This window comes from Haliotis rubra, unplaced genomic scaffold, assembly GCF_003918875.1.
Source record: "Haliotis rubra isolate DU_JTF1 unplaced genomic scaffold, ASM391887v1 Scf15, whole genome shotgun sequence".
In the NCBI taxonomy this organism is placed as follows: domain Eukaryota; kingdom Metazoa; phylum Mollusca; class Gastropoda; order Lepetellida; family Haliotidae; genus Haliotis; species Haliotis rubra.
In genome coordinates this window covers 1465717-1491427 of record NW_025765447.1, presented here as the reverse complement: position 1 = coordinate 1491427, position 25711 = coordinate 1465717, and the positions used below count along the sequence as shown (strand labels likewise).

The 25711-nt window shown below is 39.0% G+C and overlaps 1 protein-coding gene across 1 annotated transcript; it reads right to left on the bottom strand.

Moving 5' to 3' along the window:
- Positions 1-151: 151 nt before the first annotated feature.
- Positions 152-21946, bottom strand: LOC124270150. Its single transcript, XM_046705178.1, has 6 exons — positions 20626-21946; positions 15267-15416; positions 8316-8450; positions 3523-3668; positions 1866-2014; positions 152-1048 (listed from the first exon to the last, which is right to left on the bottom strand). The coding sequence occupies exons 1-6, from the start codon at positions 21903-21905 to the stop codon at positions 935-937; spliced, it is 1974 nt and encodes a 657-aa protein (XP_046561134.1). The 5' UTR covers positions 21906-21946; the 3' UTR covers positions 152-934.
- Positions 21947-25711: the final 3765 nt, after the last annotated feature.

The window sequence follows — 25711 nt, the reverse complement described above, 5'->3', positions numbered from 1 at the left end:
CTGTGACAAGAACGTGTTATCCATTAAATGTATTTTTCCTTATTTACTAACCAATGATGAAGAGAGTCTAAATGAAGAGTGTATTCCTTGTAATTTCATCACCAATCGTACTGCAGAGATATTCCTAGAACAAAACAAATCACAAAACTCATTCACTTTAACTGTTTATCCAATACAAACATTTATTTACATTCCTACTGTCCATCATAAACTTCAATTTATGCATTATGTTACAAATAGGAATTAATTCTGATCATCTTGAGTTCATAACAACATAATGAAATAACAAAACACAGCACAATTATATCTGTAAAAGTTAACAGGCCACCTGCTAAGTATAAACAGAGATAAAAATTTATAATTTTAAAAAGTATAACAGCTTAATGTCATACAGGTGACGTCAAATTAGATGAGGTAAAAGTGTACCTGAAATGTCTGCTTAAGTAGAAAAAAACTCAACATACAGCGGATGTTGGCGTATTAGCCAAATCATCAAAACAATAACATCTAACCCTTTCAATGACATAGCGCTAAAATATATGATTAAACTTTCTTGGACATTTCCGAACATTTATACTTGATGAAAACTAATTCGTAATTACAACCTGGGAATTACTTTTATTGAAATCATACCATTTACTAATTGACAACTTATGACTGAAGATTAGCCTATCACATAGATAAGCCGATGTCCTAACTTGACCCTTAAAATCAGTATGAGAATAGTATGTCTTGTCCAAAAGCCGAACGTCCAACCTTCCTTCATCTTCTCAATATGATTGGTAACTTTTTTCCATGTGCTCCCATCTGTATGATCATTGCAACAAATATAAGATCATTTAAAGCGATAAAAGATAATTTAAACAAATATAAGATCATTTAAACAGATATAAGAAATGGTGCAATACTGGGTGATGTCTAACACTGTTATCAACTAGCTAGCTGAGTTGAGTTCTGTGATTAGTTCCTGAAAGTCTGTGACAAACCATGCAGCTCTGGACTTGACGCTTTCCCGGACCACATTCCCTCCATATCCAATGAACGCATCCTGGAAAGACAAGATGAATGTGACCAGGTGCATTAATAACAGGGAGGGTTCCTTTCTTGAATTGTTTTCATGCACTTTGTACACACGCCCAAACCTTGTTGTTACTGCAATTACACAATCTGGTTAAAAAAAAAGTGTTTAAACTAGTTCAATAATTGTATTAAAAAATCACTCATTACTGTTTGAAATTAATGAACCTGACCACCCGATCCTGTTAGTCACCTCTTACGACAAGCATGGATTACCGGGATCTTCACAGGTCACATACGATCAGGTGTTGAATTGATGTCAATTTTTTGTTTCCAAGCACAAGAGACATACTTGTGTTTTTCACCAAAATGGTCCACAGTTCTACCTTGACGTACAAAGGTAGGGGTCCAAGCCACCCAAGTATATCTGTAGTATTGTGTAACGTAGTGTACTGTAAATATTTCAATGAATCAATGATCATGTGAACTGTGTCCATGACTGATGGATGAGTGAGCATGGTTTTACACCGCTTTTAGCAATATACCAGCAATATAATGGTGGGGGACACCAGAAATGGGCTTCAAACATCGTACCCATGTGGGGAATCGCACCCAGGTCTTCAGCATTTTACCATTAGTCTACCCCACCACCACTGATTGATGAAATAAAAGACACCCATGATCGTTCTTCTAGATACACTGTAGATACAATGACTATTATTATGCATCCCTCAGGACACAGTATTTGTTTTTGTGTTCTCTACATTTTTTCGATGCATATAAAGCTGGTTGTCAATTTCAAACCCAGATCATTCAATCTCTAATCACAAACCTAAGACAACACTTACAGCAGGTGGAGCTGCTTCCAGATCTGTGGCTCCGTCCCCTATCATCACCAGTTTGTTGTCTTTATGACGATCCTTGATCATCTGCATCACGCGGGGCTTGCCGCCTGAGTCCGATGTTGGCTGGTCTTCATCAAATCCTGCATAGTCCCCTGTCAACAGAGTTTGGTCATAATGTTAAACCAGATAAAGTTTGTTGTTTAACACCACACTCGGCAGTATTCCAACTATATGGTGCCTGACTGTAAATAATCAAGTCTGGACCAGACAATCCAGCGATCAACAGCACGAGCATCGATCTATATGCAGTTGGGATACAATGACATGTGTCAACCAAGTCACCTAACCACTTGATACCATCTGTCATCTCTTACGACAAGCATGGGATTCTAACCCGGATCTTCAGCAGTAGGCATTACTTGTGTTGCTAAGAGTTACCGGTAAGTTAAACACATTTATCTCAACTTGCCAGGTAAAACTAAAAATCAGGTGAGTACGGTTTTATGCCACTTTCAGCAATGTTCCAGCAATATCACGGTGTTGGACACCAGAAATGGGCTTCACACATTGTACCCATGTGGGGAATCGAACCCAGGCCTTCGGTGTAACGAGCGAATGCTTTAACCATCAGGCTACTCCCAAGTTATCAGGTACTCAAGTAAGTTAATTTAGCTGGATGGAAAACTTGAGTGCCATTATCAAACCACCCTCAATCTTTCTTTAAATGTTCTGAATGAAGATTTATATTTGACATTAAAATTTGAACTAGTCGATGAACAATTCTGAGTTCATTTCCATCTCCAGTGGCCGGAGTTACAGCCCTTAGGTATGGATTAAGTAAGTAGATGAGTACAGTCACATCAGCAGTGTTTCAGCAAAATAGATACACTGTTGATGGTAGAATTGTAACGAAACTATAGAGGGAATTTCTGCCTGTAGAATGGAAGATCCAGTGTTCCATTACTGGTCATCCCAGAATAACAGTACTTGTTGTTACCCTGCCTGGCTCTTGTCATTTAAGGGACTGGCCAGATCAGAATCAGGATACTGTGTTTCAGAGGGGTATTCGTGTTATACTGTAGCAAGGACTCTGAGTGGGCTAACTCTATAAAACCAGAATTAGACCAGACTAACACCTACCTGCCCGCCTGCTCATCTGCAGGTACCCGCCTGACCGCCCACCCCCTACCTGCCTGCCTGCTCATCAGCAGGTACCCGCCTGACCGCCCACCTGCCTGCTCATCTGCAGGTACCGCCTTACCGCACACCCCCTACCCACCCGCCTGCCTGCTCATCTGCAGGTACCCGCCTGACCGCCCACCCCCTACCCGCCTGCAGACTCATAGCTCCAAATTGATCCAACTGCTGGCCTCCAGCCGAAAGTGTGACTCAATATTACTGTTACTTCCCTAGATGGATGCTCTAGCCCCAGTGGTTTCTGTAGTTATAACATGACTTTGGCGAGATTTACAGGAGATGTATTGGAGCCTACCTTTATCCAAGCTTACGCTAATCCTATCAAACAGCAAATAGCTTTGCTTATTACATCAGTGTAACATACATCTGCAAAGAAACGTTTAAAACCATGAAAAAACAACATTTCACTGATTGGCTCACACAGGTCTAGTCACCAGTCAATGTATAACTGAAAAAGTCTCACCTGTAAAACTGAACTTGAGTTGGTTGGCGAAGATATTTTCGGTGGGAATTGATAAAAGATGAGCTGCTGGTTCAATAATAGGCTTGAACCCTCCAGAAACCAGATACACGATTCGACCCTTTTGTCTTAGAGCACTCACCAAGTCACTGAAAGTAACACATTAACTGTCATTAACATAAGAGTCCAAGGAATCTTGTGAAATGAAAATACAGAAATATATAACACAGCACTTGAACACTGTTAAAGGGGAAGTGTACACGAATAAATCACAGTTATTCTTATGTGAATCAAAGTGAACTGTTTTAATTAGTTAATACCAATGTTTGAAAATATACACTCATTTTTCTTACAATGTAAGTATAACCCTCAAAATAAGTGCTGAAATGTTATGCCAATATGAGGTATTTGTTTGCCGAGCTAAACAGGCCAGAGTTACCGCCCTTTGATTATGACGTAATTGGTGCCACTTGATTTTAAACTGGTCTCCTGTCTGGTCCCAAATCAAAAGATAAGAAAACTGATATTAATCACGGGAAAAAAAGTTTGTGAAAATACGAAGAAGCATAAGAACAGAAAATGTAAGGAGCAGGACGGATTGGTCGTGTGTATTTTCATTCATAACCTCGCCTCAATGAAAATACCAAAGATGTATAATAATGTTGACGTCCGTATGACATCACTATCGGGAAGCGACTTTTTCAAAATGGCGTGTTCACTGACACGAGTACGCCGGAGTTTTCGAAGGAAATTTTCGTTGTTTCAAGCAACGTATATGCATAAATGTGACATGTAAGTAGTCCGAAACTTCTGTCAGTCTGCTGGTTGTTATTTACTTTTTGTTTTCATTGTCACCAAGGGAAATAGTCAGAAATTAAGAGAAGTACCGTCATCATCAAGCAGCGTGAGTTTCGCCAGTTATGGCGCCATGCTTTCAAAACTATAATATGTTGTGATGAATCTAGCAAATCATTGGAATACACCTGTTTTATTTAACTATCGCTTGCTACGATACCTTTCCCATGCATGTTCTAAAACTCATGAGCAATTGTATGCAGCAAGTAGGCGAACGGATACACAGTGTAAAATCTGAGATTGGCTTTGTATACATTTCAAACAAGTATTCTTTCACAGCCCGGCATCTCATATCCTCGATATATTTCATTAGATTTCACTGAAACACTTCGTATTGGTGACAAAGTCCATTTGTCAGTTTATTTTGAACTGTATGAGGAATTCAGGGACTCATGTAAGGAAGATGGTGTTGAATTTTATGGGCGAAACATAACCGACATACATGTGACGTGATTTTATAAACACTATATGTAATATGGCTGAAAATTCACTTTGACATTTGCGTATTTTCCAAAACATCCTCAGCGATTCTCGGTTCATTGATGTTTCACAACGAGCATTGTGATTCGATCATACAACAACAAAACTACTGCTGATCACAATGATCACGCCTTTTTCTTTTAAATTCAATTCTCCCAGTAAAATTTGACATTCGAATTAAGACATACCATAAATTACGCAAAACGCAGTGAATGGTGATTTAGTAATGTGTCAAAACTGGCGAGATTTACGATGCATGTAATTTTCAGTAAATTTTATCTACAATGAGCGGATGATATCATAGAAAAACGAATTTCAAACAGTGTTCAAAACTGCAAATTGCATTTATCTGCGTGATGTATTTGGATATGTACTATCGATATCAAAGTGAATTAGGTGGAAGAGGAGTGACATATCGTACGATTTATGTAAGAACTAGTAACAAACGTAGAATGCCGGCACATTCACCGATGGCAAGCAAGATGTAGTGCATATACGTTTTAGGTTTCATGAAAAAAGACACTGTTGGAAAGGCGACCGACTCAGGTTGAATATGTTATACAATTTGGTTACGTGGTAACACTTTTAGTACAGTGTATACGTTTTTTCAAACTGCAACGTCATCACAGTGTAGAACTGACCACATAGTCAGTCACTTAAATGTCAAGGCCATCTATGGCCGACAAGTGAGCATGATTGCCGATGGTTTTGGAGAAAGTGCCTGCTTACTGTCGAGGAAATGATTTGTAGATGTTGCAATAAGTTTTTAGACCCGTGGAATGCCGCTGCCGATCGAATCTAGCCCGACATAGGTGCTGTCAACGTGGCTGGAATTAATAAACGAATTTAAAAGGTGAGTTTTCGCTGTCTTGGGTGATCCATAATTTTGGCAATGTCATATCAATTACGGAGGTAGCTGTTTTCGGTGAGTCGTGTCGTATAACTTTTGAAATAATGATCCGATTGTGACCATTTATAGCTCATTTTGTAGGGAAATCATCTCGCTTTCGATCCGTAGGCCTTGACGGGGCCTTAAAAATAGTTTACGTGGTGAAATCTAACTTTGATTGAGGAGGGGGTGGTTCCGTCGTTACATCCCTTTCCTTTTATATAGTACTAGGGTAGGGTCTATGTACCTATATGTCTTTCTAACGCTGTTTCTAAGCGTGACACGCCCCTGTGTACGGGTTTGGATATAAAACAACTTGATAAACACTTTTTATGAAGAAAAAGTGCAAGACAAAAAGGTTAATTTTCGTGTACACTTGCCCTTTAAGACTGCAGTAGTAATTGTGATTGTTGATGAATTTTTATTGACATTGCCTTGCAATGACACTGCTTGGCTATGATATGACAGTGCCCAGCTATGATATGACACTGCCTAGCTATGATATGACATTGCCTAGCTATGATATGACATTGTCTAGCTATATGACAGTGCCCAGCTATGATATGACATTGCCTAGCTATGATATGACATTGCCTAGCTATGATATGCCATTGCCTAGCTATATGACAGTGCCCAGCTATGATATGCCATTGCCTAGCTATGATATGCCATTGCCCAGCTATGATATGACATTGCCTACCTATGATATGACATTGCCTAGCTATGATATGACATTGCCCAGCTATATGACAGTGCCCAGCTATGATATGACATTGCCTAGCTATGATATGACATTGCCTAGCTATGATATGACATTGCCTAGCTATGACATTGCCCAGCTATGATATGACATTGCCCAGCTATATGCGGTGCCTAGCTAAGCTATGATATGACATTACCTAGCTATGATATGACATTGCCTAGCTATGATATGACATTGCCTAGCTATGATATGACATTGCCCAGCTATGATATGACATTGCCCAGCTATGATATGACATTGCCTAGCTATGATATGACATTGCCTAGCTATGATATGACATTGCCTAGCTATATGACAGTGCCCAGCTATGATATGACATTGCCTAGCTATGATATGACATTGCCCAGCTATGATATGACACTGCCTAGCTATGATATGACATTGCCTAGCTATGATATGACACTGCCTAGCTATGATATGACACTGCCTAGCTATGATATGACAGTGCCTAGCTATGATATGATACTGCCTAGCTATGATATAACACTGCCTAGCTTTGATATGACACTACTTGGCTATGATATGACACTGCCTAGCTTCGATATGACACTGCTTGGCTATGATATGACACTGCCTAGCTATGATATGATATTGCCTAGCTATGATACAACATTGCCTAGCTGTGATATAACACTGCCTAGCTTTGATATGACACTGCTTGGCTATGATATGACACCGCCTAGCTATGATATGACATTGCCTAGCTATGATATGACATTGCCTAGCTATGATATGACACTGCCTAGCTTTGACAGACACTGCTTGGCTATGATATGACACTGCCTAGCTGTGATATGATATTGCCTAGCTATGATACAACATTGCCTAGCTATGATATGACACTGCCTAGCTATGATATGACACTGCCTACCTTTGATATGACACTGCTTGGCTATGATATGACACTGCCTAGCTATGATATGACATTGCCTAGCTATATGAAACAGTTGAAACCATAATAGGAAGGTGAAAATATGCTCCCACATGCATACCTACATTCAAGAAGGCACACCTGATCATCTTTTTGAGTGTCCTGTAGCTCATTTGAAAGAAACTCAGTTGGGAGACTACCATATTACAACCAGCGCACGGATTACTAGTACCTGTTGACTTGGATATTGTACCTAGTTACTACCCATCAAGATCCAGTTAGAATTTATCTTCAGCAACCCATGTTTGTCGTAAGAGATGACTATAGGATCGGGTGGTCAGTCCCGCTGACTTGGTTGATACATGGCATTGCAATCGATGTTCATGCTGTTGATCACTGGATTGTCTAGTCCAGACTAGATTATTTAAAGACCGCCCAATGTAGCTGGAATATTTCTGAGTGCAGAGTTAAACAACAAACCAACCAACCAACCAAGTTTAGTCGTATACAACATGTCCAGGAGTCATTCGAAGATAGCAGTTGACATCCACGTTGACACATCACCACAAGGATATCAACCATCCTCGCACATGCCATAGTTTGTGAAGTGCAACCTGTCAGTACTGGAGATACAATGATACTCAGGAGCACCAAATGAGGAGACATCATCAATAAATGGACTTTGAAGCAGCTGTGACTCCTGAAGAGTGAGTGAGTGATTCAGTTTAGTTCTACTGAGCTTTAACAATATTCCAGCAGTATCATGGCAGGGACACCAGAAATGGGCTTCACACATTGTACAAATGTGGGGAACTGAACACGGGGTCTTCAGCGTGATGAGTGAACACTTTAACCACTAGGCTACCCCACCGTCCCGACTCCTGAAGAACTTACTCAAGGCAAGACAGTATCTGGCCCTTGAAATGTACCCATCTTACCTCATGCCATCACTAAGTTGAGGGGGATGGTTGGCTATAAAGTCCTGGAGCTGTTGTCGTGATGGTTTCACAATATTCAGCCTCTCACTCAGTGCCACACGAAACGAGACGTCTCCGCCCATGGCCTTTCTTGTCCTACAACAATTTTATGAATGATGCTGTTAGAGCTGCTTCAACAAAATGGCATCAATGGATGTCTTCTAGGTGTGAAATGATACACCAGTGCATGAAGAAAATGATGTGTTTTCTGTATTGATATGATATATAGTTCGGTCTCCTATTCTCGCGGTAAACACGTTTCCTGCCGATTTCGCGATGCAAGACACCGAGTGGTTGTTAACCTTGCAAATTGCCGACCGGTAACTAGGAAGTGGCCCAAGTCTGCCAGTGATCAAAATCTTGTAATGTCATGAATATTGGTGAGTTTATACCAGCTTTGACATATCATAACTTTTTCCCACCCTTTCCGGCAGGATTGCTCTTCCATACACTCCATAACGTTACTTCCTCGTTATACAGCGAGAATGGGAGAAGCCTCGTTTCGTCAATGGCGGATGGCATTGTTTATCGCCGGGCTCACGAGTGGTAATTCACCTGATGGATCTAGCAGCTGATAGATGCAGATGATAGGGGAGAAGACCCTTCATTTAAAAACAACAAGCATTCATACAATAAGACTTCTTTGTGTTATTTTTTCAGCCGATATCCGTAAGTACCATGAGAAAGGAAACGTCTTCATACTAGCTAAATTACTTACAACATCTTTTTTGACATCCTCACTGCTAGTGTTCTGTTTGCCTAGTCTGTCGTACAGACCCTGGCACATATATCCACGCAAGTCTAGAAAATGTGGCAAGTTTAGATTTCCTCAGCTTCAGAAAATGAAGAAAGTCTCAGGGCTCCTTTTCATTTTATTATTTTTTTTTTACTATGAATTTTTTTTTAGTAAAATATGTTCATTTCAGAGACAAGTTGTTAGTCTACTATTTGCCAAATGTTGTAAAATGAATTGTATGCAGCAGTGAATGAGTGAGTTTAGACTTACGCCACACTCAGCAACATTCAAGCTATATGGTGGCAGTCTGTAAATAATAGAGTCTGGACCAGACAATCCAGTGATCAACAGCATGAGCATGGTTGGTTGGTTGGTTGGTTGGTTGTGCGTGCGTGTATTGCAAGAGTGCGTGTGCTCTTTGATGTATTATTTGAATCAAAGGTCTACTGTACAAAGTCACATCAATGTCTGGCTAAGGCCACAAAGTAAAACTAAAACCTCTTTTTGGTTTTTTGTTCTGCTATCAGTGAAATTCAAGCCACAAAAAACATTAAGCATTCATAAAACATGACTTGAATAACATTATATATATTGGCTTAAATATACATTGTATTATATTCAGAAAAGAGGAATAGGATTATCAAACAAGCCTAAATGGCTCATATAAATGCCACACCATAACACGTGAACTGGTTCACATTTACGCATAATGTTGTATAATATTTATAACAAGCTGTGACAATAAGAACAAGTTATTTCTGAATGATAACAATCGGGGATACCAACACATTACGTAGTTTTGTCTCGTGGCCAGTTGATGCAAATAAGTAAATAATAGAAACTACAGAACTTTTATGACTCAAATTATTTTGATGTAATAATGAATTGATGGACTGACCGTAGAATATCGATATTCGTCTGATATGATACTAAGTTATTACCATTTAGCACATCCTGCAGGGAGAAACCTTTTGTATAGAAATGTGATTCAAATGCGATCATATTTAGGACACATGAAGAAATAGTGGAATACATCCTCATAGTCATGCGAGCAGGAACAAGAAGCATTATATTTATCACTGTTTAAGTCACTGCATCCCAGTGTCTAAGACAACAGTGTATTATCTAGTGTTGGAAATTGGTTAAAATCTCACAATTGATGATTGTTTCATTACAACTGATCAATCAACGACAATAATTCATCAGCATCATTTATCACATTCTACTGGTTATGTTTGTAAATGCACAAAAATATAGAAAAAATATGTAGTTCCTTCAGGGTTTTTTAAAGCAAATTTCACAAAATGCATTTGCAAATTTCACATCTTTAAAGGATGATTAGTGTGTTGGGAACATAAATTTCCTGGAGTCTTTAAGATAAATTCAATCATGACAAGGATCAAGCTTGTAGTGCTTCTGAAATGTAACAAACAAAACCAACCTTGTGAAAAATGTTGTTAATGCAGAGCTACAGATAACTTTTTGGATCATTGAGTTATGTACTCGCTTGTGTTCATCTCAATTGGGTATCCTACTTTTCCTTTGAGTAACCAAATAAATTGTACTCGCCTCACAAAACTCAATTGGGTATTTTGCCATTTCCCATTAATTTTTTAAATATAATAAAGTTTAAATGTTAGTCAAACAAGATTTGACATTGAGTATTGACAAAAATTCAAGCGTACTTGTACGCAAATAGACTTAATAGGAATTGAGTTTTCACATAAATATTTGCGTAATTTACGCAGATACGCAGCTTATCTGTACCTCTGTAATGCAAACAAGTGTTCCAAAATTGTTCGTGTTCGATTATGGGAAAACATGATCAAGTGCTTGGCTCTTTAGTCATTCGACCAATCTTGGATTATTTCAATTAATCGGACCACCACTAGCATTATCTGATAGATCAACTAGCAACATCTAGATCGAAGATTGTATTGGTATCAACTCATGGTGTGAAAAGATTCCCGAACTGTCCAACAGAGGAAGCAATTGTCATATTTGTAGGTAGTTATTTCATAGTTAAATTGTATCAGGCAAAACAAATTGGCATAATTAGTAGATTTGAATTTTTGAATGATAATTTTCATTATTCCTAAGATTGCAATTACTGTTGTCAGACATTCCCTGGAACAAGATCAGAAAGATAGTTGGGAACCATATATGGTTTACCATTTCATAAAATAAAGTTAATTTGGAAGTTTCTCTTTGTTTCGCTAAGGTGAGGTGAAATTGGGTTTAACGTCGTGCTTGAGAATATTTCGCTCATATGACAACATGCATGCGTGTGTATGTGTATGTGCAGCTGCTTGTACTAGCCCAGGCTGAAGCTGGTTTTATAGTGCTAGCCCACTGAGATATCATGCCGCAGTGAAGCCTCAATACCCCACTCAGACACATTATACCGACTCCCGAGCCGACCAGTCCTTGTTATACCCATTAATGCTGAGCGCCAGGCAGGGACCAAAAAGTACCATATTTTAACGTCTTTTGGTATGACGCGGTCGCGGATCGAACCCGCGACCATCCGCTCTCCGGGCGGACGCTCTAACCGCTACACCACGGAGGCGGTCGTTTCGCTAAGAAGGTCTGGTTTGTCTCATTATATAGTTTGTCTCATATATTGAATATATTATGACCATACTTGTGATGTGATGCATGTGTATAGTCTTCTATTCTGATGATATTCGCTTCAGACTTGGGGCAGAATATCACCCTCGAAGTAGTGGTCGTAGTGACCAAATCACCAAGCAATCAATCACATTTTCTCATTATTGAACACAAACGATTTTGGAACTTCTGTTTTAGTGCTTGAAACACTTGACGATGGAACATATCTTAGAAGTTGTCAGGGCCTTAAAACATGTTTAATTCTTAGAAAACTCACTTCACTTACTGAAAAGTCATGACTGAATATTTCTTGAAGACCCCAGGAAGTTTATGTTTATGATATTAGTCATCACTTTAAAGTAGCAAGTTGCATCAATTTTTCAAATGCAATATTTGCAGAGTCTAAACAAAAAACAACAACAAAGAACCATGTTATACTTATAGTATGACCAGAAATTATTGAGAATTTTAGGAATATGTTTAATTGGATTTCTAGTGTAAACAACCTTGACCAGCTATCAAGTGCTTGGTTTCATTCAAGAGAGAAAACTCTGTTAATCCTTTTTCATTAGTTTGTGAAGAGTTATCCCCCTTTGTTTACTTGCTAGCAGACAACATTTTCAGTGATCCTCAGTATGGGTGATTTAGAAAAGAGGAAGTTGATTTTAGAGTATTATAACAAGGACATCAGATCAGCTAAAGTGATTTCAAGTAGAACAGGCATCCCTTTGTCCACTGTTTATCGTGTTTTGAAAAATATTGCAAATGGATATGGCATTGAGCACCGGGGAGGCGCAGGTAGGCCCAGAAAATTGACTGTCGGTGACAGGAGGTGGCTTGGTATTCTTGTTTCTAAAAACAAACGAAGGAGTTCAGAAAACTTAATGCTGGATATGATTGATAGAGGAACTGTGGCTGTCTGTAAGGAGACAATTAGAACTGAGCTGCATGCAATGGGTTGGCAGAAAAGTCGAGGAATTCCATCACCGATCATGAAACCTGAACAAAAGGAGCAAAGGTTGAACTGGTGCTTACAGCATAGAAATTTTAACCGGGACAATGTGATTTTCTCAGATGAAAGTTGTGTGTGGCTGTTTCCTAATACACTGAAATTCTGGACCAAACAAACTGAAAAACCTTTGTATCAGCGCCCAAAGTACAGTCCGAAATTTAACGTGTGGTGTGGCATATCTGTGTTAGGGGCAACGCCCCTCTGTGTATTTGAAGCGATTATGAACAGTGAGCGGTACACAGATATTCTCGAGGGACATTTACTTCCATCTGCTCACGTGTTCTATGGAAATGTTTGGATTTTATAATAATGTTAAAATTTGTATAGCGCCTGAATCCAAGGTCTGCTCTAAGGCGCTTGGTCGAATGCTCTGTGGAAAAGAACTGTTTTTAGTTCTTTTTTGAATGGAATTATGTCTGACAAGTTTTTCAAGTTTTCAGGTAGTTGGTTCCATAACAGAGGACCTGCTTTGGCGAAAGCTCTATCGCCATAACTCGCTCTGCGGGTAGAGGGCACTACTGCTTGTTTTAAAGAGGCTGATCTCAGGGTTCGTGATGGCTGATACCATGACACTAGTTCAGTCAGGTATTCTGGAGCTTGGTTGTGAAGGGCCTTGTGCACAAACACCAACACCTTGAAGACAATTCTTTGTCTGATTGGCAGCCAATGCAGTGTACGTAATGTTGGCGTTATGTGTTCATATTTGCCTGCACCAGTGATGAGTCTTGCTGCTGCATTTTGTACTCTGGTGAGTTTGTTGAGAGTTTGCTCTGATATGCCAAACATCAGGGAGTTGCAATAGTCCAATCGTGAGATAACCAGTGCTTGGACTAATCACTGGATAGCTGATCTGTCAATGAAGTGCTTGATTTGGCTGATGTTTCTCAGATGGAAAAAGGCGGATTTACAGACAGTGTCTGCATGCCGATCCATACTCAGGGAGGAGTCAAAGATAACTCGAGGTTTCGAGCTTGATCACTTGGTGATATTGTGCTGTCTCCTATCTTTAAGGTTGGGAAATCCATTTTCCCTGATAGAGACCTTGGCCTCAGGATCAAAAGTTCTGTCTTGTCATTGTTCAACTTCAGATAGTTGGTAGACATCCAACATCTTATGTCGTCGATAGCTTTACTCATTAATGCAAATGTCGACTCAGCAGATGATATTTGCAGAGGCTTGAAGCCTAGGTACAACTGTGTGTCGTCTGCATAAAGGTGAAACGATAGGTTATGCCGTCTTGCAATGGCCCCTACAGGCAGTGTATATACAGTAAACAAGACAGGTCCCAGGACCGAGCCTTGTGGAACTCCGTATCTAAGTTTATGCCTTTGTGATTTACATCCATCTATTGTCACTGACTGGTAGCGGCCAGAAAGAAAGGATTCAAACCAGTAGGACAACGACCCAAAACATTGTTCAAAGCATTCACAGGCCTGGTTTCGGACCCAAAATATGACATTATTAGATTGGCCAAGCTATAGCCCTGACCTAAATCCAATAGAAAATGTTTGGGGACTTATGAAGGAAAGTGTCAATAAAACAAATGTGACAAATATTGCTGAAATGAAAGAAGAGGTGGTCCGATATTGGGACAGCATGGACCACGACTTTCTAACTTCTTTGATCAGTAGTATGCCCCGTCACATTGAAGCCTGCATTGCTGCCCATGGTGACTTGACAAAATACTAACTGTTCACCTGTCTTTGAATCTGGAGTTATGTTCTGCTAATATTCACATTTAATACGTGAGTAATGAGTGAAAAAATAAAATAAAATAACAATCTTTAAATTCTCAATAATTTCTGGTTGTACTGTATTTGCAATAACAAACTGAATAGGAAAATCTGAAAAATGACGCTAACCAAATTTTTTCAATGATTGCTCGTGGGTAATGAACCAATTATCAATTTATAAGATTTCAACCAAATTCCCAACACGACCTCTAAGCAAGTCTACATAAATCTCTGGTACAACTTTCCAACAGATATTTTACAAGCTTCTTAACGTTTCAAATATTCCTACGAGAGCTGGTTTTGCTCACATCATGTAGGTTGATAATCGAAGCTTAACTGATTGTAATCATAAACACCACCTCAAAACTCATATGGTCAATAATGGGACACAATTGACATTGTGCCTATGAATTCAGAACTGATTGATGCCATGATCAAGACGATCGAGGGTACTTCCTGTTGAAACACACAAGCAAGTATGTTGTTTACACTGCAGTTTTAGAAGTCAGGAAACTGCATCAGTTGTTTATGTCTTGATTGAACAAACATAACAATAAGAAACATACTTTCCAAAGTTTAATTTGATGATTAATTATTCATGAATAACGATTAGTCTCCCGAGCTCGTTGATAATTGCTGATGCAAGTGAGATCTTTCGACTGACTGATTATTAGATCAATCACTCCAACTCTAATTCTTACCATAGTTATCAATACAGCTTGTGACCTACTGACCATGGCGCCATGTTATACATGCTGACATGCCATAATCTAAAAGTACTAAAAAGGATCTTTGAGAAATTATATATTCCACGAGTTTACCATGCTGCTACTTGCTCCCCGACACCGCAAAAACCTGCCAGTTCATCCAGACCCTCATCTTTACATACGGTTGAATCGACATCAAAACAAACGATATCAGCCGTCCGCCATGTGGCTTTCACTTCTTCTAAGGACATTGTGTGCGGCTTCCTGGAAACAGAGTGAATGAATACTTTGAACAACCTGTAATGATGATAACAATAGTGAGTGAGTGAGTGAGTGAGTGAGTGAGTGAGTGAGTGAGTGAGTGAGTGAGTGAGTGAGTGAGTGAGTGAGTGAGTGAGTGAGTGAGTGAGTGAGTGAGTGAGTGAGTGAGTGAGCGAGCGAGCGAGTCTGGGCCCTTGTATTGTAAGGAAAGGTAAAAACCTGTAAAGACAATGTTAATTTTGAAAGGGTGTCTAAACTCAGCAGGTGGATATCGGCTTATCATAATTAACCAACTTGTCAGCTTGGTTAAATACTGTAGCCGCAGGAAGAATTTGTTTCACAAACGAAAAAATTATTCTTGGTTTTGAAGGGAAACATAACAATCCATTGAATGTGATCAGTATTATTACCAAACAAAATATCTATAAATGCAGTAAAAAGAAAATCAAACCATGTTTTAAACATGTTAAGAGGGAGATACTTAACTATTATGAGGCAACAAAGATAAATTATTTTCAGAACTGTCAGTTCTCCAACTTTTTCAGTTTCTGGTCTTCTTTTCATACTCTGTTTGCAGACATGACAAATCTTCCCTAGGGGTAAAATTATCCCAAAAATCTCTTCACATGTTTGAAAATTGCAAACACTCTACACAGTTATTAGCATTTTCTGTACATCAGTCTAAAGAATAACTATAAACACATTATGACTGTATAACACTTTTCATGTGCCATGTGGTACATTATCATGCATGATGTAGGTATATAATGTTACCTACTCAAAAAATTATTCTTCACCTGTTAAAACTGACAAATACTCCACACAATTATTGAATTTTCTGTACATCATTACAATTCAAAAGAATAATTATAATATATTACGACATGTATAATACATTTTATGTGCTATCCGTAGTACATTATCATTCATATTGTACATATCTAATGCTATCTTTTCACTTGCTGAAACTGTCAAATACTCTATACAAGTATCGATATACTATGTACATGCACTACATTATCATCCATGTGGTATGTATCTAATGCTATCTTTTCACTTGCTGAAACTGTCAAATACTCTATACAACTATCGATATACTATGTACATGCACTACATTATCATCCATGTGGTACATATCTAATGCTATCTTTTCACCTGTTGAAACTGTCAAATACTCTATACAACTATCGATATACTATGTACATCATTGCAAGTCAAGATAATAGGTACAACATTCTATGATTTGTAAAACACTTCTAAGTGTCATCTGCTGTACATTATCATACCTGTTGAAACTTAGTGCTTTGTGTACATCATAACTTAAAATCTCACTAAAATATCATATACTACCATGCCCCAAAAAATGATGTTATCCAGATTTATACACATTACTGTATACCTACTTTTGTAATATATGAAAATGGGAAACAAAAGACTTATATTATAAAAAAAATAAAAATAATTAACCAAATAGTCAGCTTTTCTCAAGGCACTGAAGACAAAGTTCAGATCAAGACTAACACTGGTCACCTTACCAGTTCATCCCACCGGGTACCTATTCACTGCTGGGTGAACAGAAGCATATTTTCAGCAGTCACTTGCCTAAGGATACACCACTTATGCCACTTGTGCAGAGATTGAGCCTGAGTCCTAGAAACTCCAAGCAGCAAATCGCAGTCACCTGACCTACTCTCTCTACGACCAATATTGTTCAACCCACAAATAGGTGACTTGTGTGCTCAGCACAGTACCATGTGCTACCATGAATATAAATTACATCATTGATAATATCAGGGTATATAAGTCGAAAACTTATGTGAATGGAAAAATTAATGATGATAATACGATAATATATTATGACCATACATGTGATGTGATGCATGTGTATAGTCTTTTGACGCGGTCGGGGATCGAACCCGCGACCTTCCGCTCTCTGGGCGGACGCTCTAAGCACTACACCACGGAGGCGGTCCCAACATTTGTATTCATTACCCAAAATGTATGATACACGTCATGTTCACCTCATTCTGGACTCATTGTTGCCCTACCAATTATTAAGGGTGACTATTGAAGGGGAAACAACTATTGCGATAACGATAGTCAATTGCAACATACTATTGCGACCAACTATTGCATTACTATTACAATAGTGTTTTCTCCTTGAATTGTCTTATTTGAAGTCTGTATAGCTTATATGAAATAATTACAAGTTGAAGTAGTTTCAGTCTCTCTTAATAACTGACAAGAAACTAGAGCTCCATGCATGTTTAAGAGGTAACAGGGGTGGATAACTCTAAATCAAAGTGAACAAATCTGCTACTTCCTGTATTTTGCGCTGTGCATTTATCAATGGAAGTCAATTACTGAACTATCGATAGTCACACATTCTATCGATGCATCGATAGTTTTTTCGTTTCTACCATCCATTAATTGCTATTGGATGGAGACTCAAGAATTGCAATCCATCGATAGTTCGATGCATCGTTACAGCACTACTAATTAGGGATGTAAGAATTGACTACAGCTATAATAATAATACTGAAAATTTACATAGCGCGCTAAATCCAACCACAAAGAGGGTGCTCAAAGTGCTATCCAATAAATATCTCAGTAGGAAGGTGATAAGCAAAGCTCTTGCATATGTGAGTGAGTGAGTTAGTGATTTTAGTTTTACGCCGCTTTTAGCAATATTCCAGCAATATCATGACAGTGGACACCAGAAATGAGCTTCACGCATTGTACCCGTAAGGGGGATCGAAACAATCGAACACTTTACCCACTAGGCTACCCCACCGCACCCCTTGCATATGTAATGGGTGTGGCTCAGAAGAGAACTTACTGGAATTATTTCCAGTCAGTGTTTTGACTAAAAGTGAAATCTGTCTAGCTGTGTCCTAATAATCTAGAACATGTACAAATGGGTAGCCCTTTCGAAAATATACTCAGCAAAAAAAAAAGAAACACAAAAGTAGAAAAATGGCAATTTGACAATCAATCAGAGTTTTCCATATATTCATAGAAAATGAATACCAAATTTGACTTTCTCATGTCTACATGCATCAGGAATGATTTGTGCAGGTTGCATGAAGTACGGCCCAAAAATACGGAAAAGGTGGGGGGTAACGGAAAATCACTATCTCGTGGGACCATGGCAGCCAAACACACCTCCATGAAAAGAATGTGCAACATGAATTATTGGGCTATGAAAACTATGGGGATTCATTTATTGGTCATGGCAATCGTACAGCAAGTGAAAAGTGAAAAGTGAAAATGTGCAACAACTGACAGTAGCCACTGGTGAACTGCAGACAGGAGACTCGACTTCGGCCATGCCCACATCTCCAGTACAGGTAGAACAGACTGGGTACATTGAACACATATGGGATGCTCCAGCACACAATTTGTAATCTGATTGGTTCCATGGAGCGACATTGCCAGGCAGTTCTGGAATCTCATGAGGGCCAAACAAGACATTGAGAACAGATTACCTTCACCTTGACATTTGATTGTTTCATGTGAACCATGATGAACCTCGGTCAGTGACAGTGACTCCAGTCAAATTTCAACAGTTTATTATGGCCTGTTGATTTTTTATATACCAGTAACACATAAATTACATATCTGATTTTGCATTTTTCTTTTTGCAGAGTATAGTTAATGCAAGTCCTTAAAAATTTGAAAGGAGAACTTATATATAATGAGATACATATATACATAAATACTTTATGCCAATATTTATCAAAATTTGGTCATTTGGTTAATTCTTTTTATGCATATTTTGTTGTCATTTAGTAAAATGTGTACTTCTCCATCCCTAGATAAGACATTATGCACTTCGTGTATGAATAAATCTTCAAAAATAGTTTATGTGTAAGATATTTGGGTCAGGAAACCACAGGGACTAGTGAGCCAGAAGAATTGCTTGAAAAACTAAATGTATTGTCAGCATGTCTGGGAAATAATAGTTTTGTATTGCACTGAATGTATCATCACACAAATACCAGACCTCAACTTTTGTCCATCTTTAACAAGATTACACCACAAGCACAATCAGACTGATTATCAGATCAAACCAAACACAACTGACCCTGGAAAACAATATTCTCCCATGGGACAATGACATGTTAAACATCATGTTCATGTTAGACAATAATGACACTTGAGATGAACTGAAGTCCTCTTGTTTTGTTAAAAGTAAATATACAGGGCTTTGTGTTGGCAAATATATCATATTGTAATATCATAGGTACAGATAAGCTGCGTATCTGCGTAAATTACGCAAATATTAATGTGAAAACTCAATTCCTATTAAGTCTATTGCGTACAATTATGCTTGAATTTTGTACTCACGAAAAGGTCAAATCTTAGCTTGCGTACCGGTGGATAGATAAAGTAACTGAGGTATACTGAGAGGTTCTATTTCAGGACATGAACTTGACAACTTGCAGTCTTTATAGTTTCTCATATTACAGATCAAATGTAAATAACAAACACTAACATTTGAACTTTATTATATTTTTAAAAGTAATGGAAAATGGCAAAATACCCAATTGAGTTGAGTGAGGCGAGTACAATTTATTTGGTTCCTCAAAGGAAAATTAGGATACCCAATTGAGATGAACTCTAGTAAGTACATAACTCAATGACCCAAAAAGTTATCTGTAGCTGTGTAATATATTGCAATTCTGGTACCCGTATTCCTATACATATTTTCATATATTGGGAGCTTCAGTGTTTGACAGTGAGTGACATTGATTATACATGCAGAGCCTATTTTGACATACTAAACTTACTAGCCTTAAACTACATGCTATGTTTGTAGATTTACAAAAATCTCTAATTTAGATTTGATTTTGAGGGATTGTAGTTTCTTTTTTTATGAAATTTATGCATGTAAAGAATGCTGTTTTGTCAATTAGTTACCATGTAACACTTGAATGAAAGTCTGTGTAGATCGTAACTTAAACCATAGAGATAATCACAAAACTTCAAATATTTGTATTACTCAATATACCAGTTCTGAGAAAAAAACATTGCATTACATATTGTTTCCAAGATGTGCTGCAATATAGTGGTATACAGGTAATGCTGTGCAGACCCATAAATAAACATCACTGTTAACATGGTTCATTTTCTATCGCTAAAACATAATCTGGAAAATTACTAAGTATTCATAACAGTTTCAATAATGATTTTAGAAGACACTGCATACCCTGGAAATGTTGTTTGTGGTGAGTTTGGAGTACTGGCTCTGTGTTTAGCGACCATATTATTTCCAAGTTGATGGTTTAACTGGTTTCCATGTTGATGGAGGGAGCTGACCATCAGCTGGAACATGTCCATCTCATGTTTCCTTTCTGCCTCTCTATGCCTATTTTCAATCTCTTGTCTCTGCAGTTCAAAATTGAAATGTTGCTGCTGCTGTTTCTCATGGGAGGCTAGGAAACGGTCTTGCAAGTCTTTCTGAATTTGAGATACTTTGTTCAACATCAAATCAAAAGTCTGCTCGAGTCGAGCTCTCTTCCTTCCTCCCCCTCTTCCCCCTCTATGCAACCTATGTCCATGGCCCATATAGGGGTTAAAATGGTGATGCATCATTCCAAAACCTCTATCAAACCCAAATCCTCCTCTCATACAGTCTCCCCGTCTTCTCATTGTCATTCGAGCAGCATTGAGTGGTCCTGTGTTCATTTGTTGCCAAAACGTGGCAGGATCATCTTTTGGCACACTGTCGGTTTTACTGGATGATGCAAATCTACCTGTCCCACTAGGTCCTCCTCCGTGCATAAACATATTACCATAGCTACCAGCTCCTCCACTGTCATGCACTGGGTTTGCTGTTTGTTGTGTTGCACTAGATGATGGCTGAGCCTCACTATATTGAGATGACATTTCCTCGTGGACATAATCATCATCTGATAAATCCCCTTTCAGATAATCATACTCACTTTCAGAATCAGAATCACTCAAGACGGTGCTATTATTGTCATTGCTTATTACACTTGGGCTAAATCTTGATTTGTCATATTCTTGAGGATAGTAATGTGATCCGTGTCCATTAGCCTGATCACCATGGTGGGGATGTGGGCGTGGCTGATGAGGCACATGCTGTGGGTACCCATCCCCTCCTTCCTCGATGTTGTCTCCCAACACAGACCGAAGAATGTCATAGAATTTAAAACTACTCTTCCTGTAGCCCTTTTTCTCTCTTATTCTTCTGTACTTGAACTTAAGTTTCTTGATTTTATCTCGACAACTTATCGCTGATCGATTGATTCCAAGTGAAGCAAGTTGAGTGGAAATTTTTTCGTAGACAGGCAAGTTTTGATGCATGTTACCCAGTTCATTTTGAATATCCTTCTTCGACCATATATTCAGTAAACTCTCAATTTCGTGGTTCTGCCAGTTGGCAGTTTCAGATAAATCAACACTCGTCATCTTTCCATGTAAATTAATCACAGCGTACAGAAGAAACAAACATACTCTTCTCATACAAGCGTCTGCACTTCCGGGACCAAACGCTTTTGCGCAGGTACAAAACTACTCTAAACTGGTTCAACTGTTGGCACACGACTGAATTACTCAGACTGGTACCCTGCCTTTCGACTCCTTAAAAGTGCGTCGAGGAGCGCAAGCGCACCAGCGCAGGTAAACCACTCTACTGATTTAGATAGACATGACCCAGTCAATTAATACTCCCTACAGGGTTATACGGAAACGCGTTTGTGACGATGAAGAAACCGGTCTCAGAATAATTACTAGTTTTCGGGTGTCCACGTCTCAAGAACGCTGATTTAGAGCTAAAGATATGAAGTCCGTTGTCAGTCGGTTTAAATGTGATGTGCATGAATATCACGGTAAACATGTATACGTCATGATAGTATTTTGTGACCTGAAGATATACTGCTCTCTTAAGAATCTGTTCTCACTCACAAAATCAGCTGTGTTCCACAAGGCCGGCAAACTGTTGAAAGGAGAGATCACGTGATGTAAGGAGTGACACGTGTGTACCAGCCCATATACATACAACTTGACAGATGGCACCTACGGTAATGATATGGAAGCAGATGTTTTTAGTGAGGTCTATAGTGCGGCACCGAGGCCAAAGGCTGGGTCAAATCAATTTACAATTGTGCAAGATATATATGCAATCAGAGACCCCAAAAAATGGTCTCTGATGCAATTATGCGGTTAACTTTCAAGATAGGCTACTCGTATTTCTCTGACCATGGCAAAAATGAACATGTCATTAAACTCCACGGTCACCTGATTCAAAGTAATTGAAAAGATATACAGTTTTCAGGAAACCGGCTCCATTTTAGTGTAATTTCATTGAGTATCTTTTTGCAGTATCGACAGGTGCATATCCTCGAAAGAAAGAAACAACCTTTGAGAATGAATTATTGTACTGTTTTTGGCCTACGCCACTTTAGACAATACTGCAACAATACTACGGTGTGGGACACCAGAAATGTGCTTCACACGTTGTATCCATGTGGGGAATCGAACCCAGGCCTCTGGTCTAACGAGGGAAAGCTTAGGGACCGTTCATGATTTATGGCTAGGGGGGGTGGTGATGATTTTTATGGAGATGCATTTACAACGTGAATGGACCCCCCCCCCCCCTAAAATTTATGTACAAAATAAGTATAATTTTAAACATATTGTATGTACAAAATTGATTACCTCCCAAGTATGTGTGTACACAATGGAGCTCGCCAGAACAAAATGGGTGGGGAACACCCCCCCCCACCTTAAAACATCATCACCCCCCTAGCCATAAAGTATGAACGGTCTCTTTAAGTTAACCACCGGGCTACCACACCGCAAAGTGAGTGAGTGAATATCGCTAAACGCCGCAACAGCAATCTTGCAGCTGTTCGTATTTTACAGTATGAAATACACAAAAAAACTGATGATGAAAATCAATACAATCTCAAATATCACATTCATGGAGAACATCTGTTTTTTATAGAGTCTGCATGATTTCATTTAAATGTGTTTGGGTACTGTAACAAACATTTAGTGAGTGAGTGAGTTTAGTTTTACGCTGCACTCAGCAATATTCCAGCTATATGGAGGCGGTCTGTCAATAATTGAGTCTGGACAATCCAGTGATCAACAGCATGAGTATCGATCTGCGCAATTGGGACACGATCACGGGCATCAACCAAGTCAGCGAGTCTGATCACCCGATCTCGTTAGTCGCCTTTAACGACAAACATGGGTTATTGAAGATTAATTCTAACACGGATCTTCACGGGTACACAAATGTTTAGATGAGGTTGGAGCGTCATATTGAAAACGTTGTCTGATATGTGCAAAGTCAACGCATTCAAGCAAAATCATATGTGCTATGATAGGAGATGCATTGAAGTGGATCTTCTCATATTAATGAAATTCGACTGGCTGAGTTTAGTTTTACGCCGCTTTTAGCAATATTCTAGTAATATCACGGCGGGGGACACCAGAAATGAGCTTCACACGTTGTGCCCATGTGGGGAATCGAACCCGAGTCTTCAGCGTGACAAGCGAACGCCTTATCCATTAGGCTATCCCACCGCCCCTTCTTGTGCCAGAGCGGCTAGGAATCCAATATCAGAACACGATAACCTTCGTGAGTGACTTTTAGCTTTACGTCGATCGCTTTTAGCAATATTCCAGCAATATCACGGCTGGGGACACCGGTTGTACCACGTTCCCAGGTTGCAGATAAACCTTTTTTGGTCTCATTACATGTTTAACTGTTTTTTCCAGGGGTGTGTGCGTGTGTGTGTGTGTGTGTGTGTGTGTGCATGCCTATTGATATGCATGTATGCCCATGAGATGCACTTCATTTGGCAATGATAATGGCTATATGAAATGTCAATATAAAATGCAGACAGCTGTGATGGAATGTTGGAATAATCCATGGGAGAACAGTTTGTGTTAACTGACCGTAAAGTGCATAACTATAAGTACTTTTTTATAACAGAAATGTGAAGAATGTATTATCAGTGGTATATATTAGTGGTTTTATTTACACAATGTGTCAAATGCTATAGGGGTAAATACTTTCAGCACACGTGTCTAATGTTTCAGATGTAAATACCTTTATATGTGTGCCAAGCACATTTTCATGATATGCGTGTGACTATTATAGGTCTCTAATTAATACTACAGTGTAAATACTTTTAGCATATATGTCAAATGCTACATGCGTAAAAACCTTCAGAATATGTGTCTAATGCATGTTCAGTGTTACAGACACAACACCTTTCAGCGGATATCCTAAGTTACAAGTATAGCTGTACTTTTCGTATATATAGGCGTCTAATGCTACAGGTGCAGAAACGTTCAGCAAATTCGTATATGTTACAGGCGTTATGAGTGAGTGAGTGAGTTTAGTTGGTTATCATGACTTCTTCGAGTTCAATACATCGGGTCGAATGCTACCTCGTTAGGATGAGAAAGCCACAATAACTCGGTGCGCCTAGTGGCTGCAAGAGTTGTATACTCCCCAGGGAGTCGAGATTGATAATGCGATGTGCCGTTGAGATTGACATCCAATGATCGAGGGAAAAAATACCAGCGCCTTGAGCATGCACTAGTGCGTGGATATGTGCGCTATATAAACATCCTATAATAATAATAATAAAAAATAGTATGTCCTATATAGGTATACTTTGTATACAACCAGCTGTTGTATCAGCAATGAGACTTGTATTATCAGCTGATAGCAACAGATGACTGGGCAGATAATATCCGCTGACAACGGACGGACGCAAAACACAGGTCGTACATGTGTATTGATTAACAGAACATGAAAAAATGTTGGTCTATGTCCCTTAAGAGACGCTGTCAGTAACTGTCAATATTGTTTAATATTGATACATGGAACCGTTACAGGGGCCGATAGAGCTTCTTTGAGAAAGTGGGGGTGCACAGTTACTTTTCACCCGTTTTCACGAGCGTTTCAATGGTCATTTAACAAATCCCCCCCCCCCCGATTCCGCCTATGCATTATATACTAGCATACTTTCTAAACGATTTAACTTTATAAAATTAATTATGTGTATATGGCAGGGGGATTTACAGACCGCCGCCATATAGCGGGAATATTAATTGCGGTGTAAATCTAAACTCACTCACAGCCGAGAGTCCCGCTCTCCGCCGTGACTCAACATTAGGGACGGTCGTTAGTTAGGGTCATGTCTTGACTATAAACATGGCGGTTTTTGCTCCCGAAAACAGGACTATATATCCACGGACATTATCTGCAGTATACTTATGATTCTTTTTCACAGTTCGTATTTTTC

Bases quoted from the DNA above. Each gene is read 5' to 3' on its own strand.
- LOC124270150 (XM_046705178.1), bottom strand. From the start codon at position 21,905: ATGAGAAGAGTATGTTTGTTTCTTCTGTACGCTGTGATTAATTTACAT. The intron at 3,669-8,315 runs GTAAGATGGGTA...TGTTACTTTCAG, and splicing joins CAACTTAGTGATGGCATGAG to TGACTTGGTGAGTGCTCTAA. The intron at 2,015-3,522 runs GTGAGACTTTTT...CTCTGTTGACAG, and splicing joins ACTCAAGTTCAGTTTTACAG to GGGACTATGCAGGATTTGAT.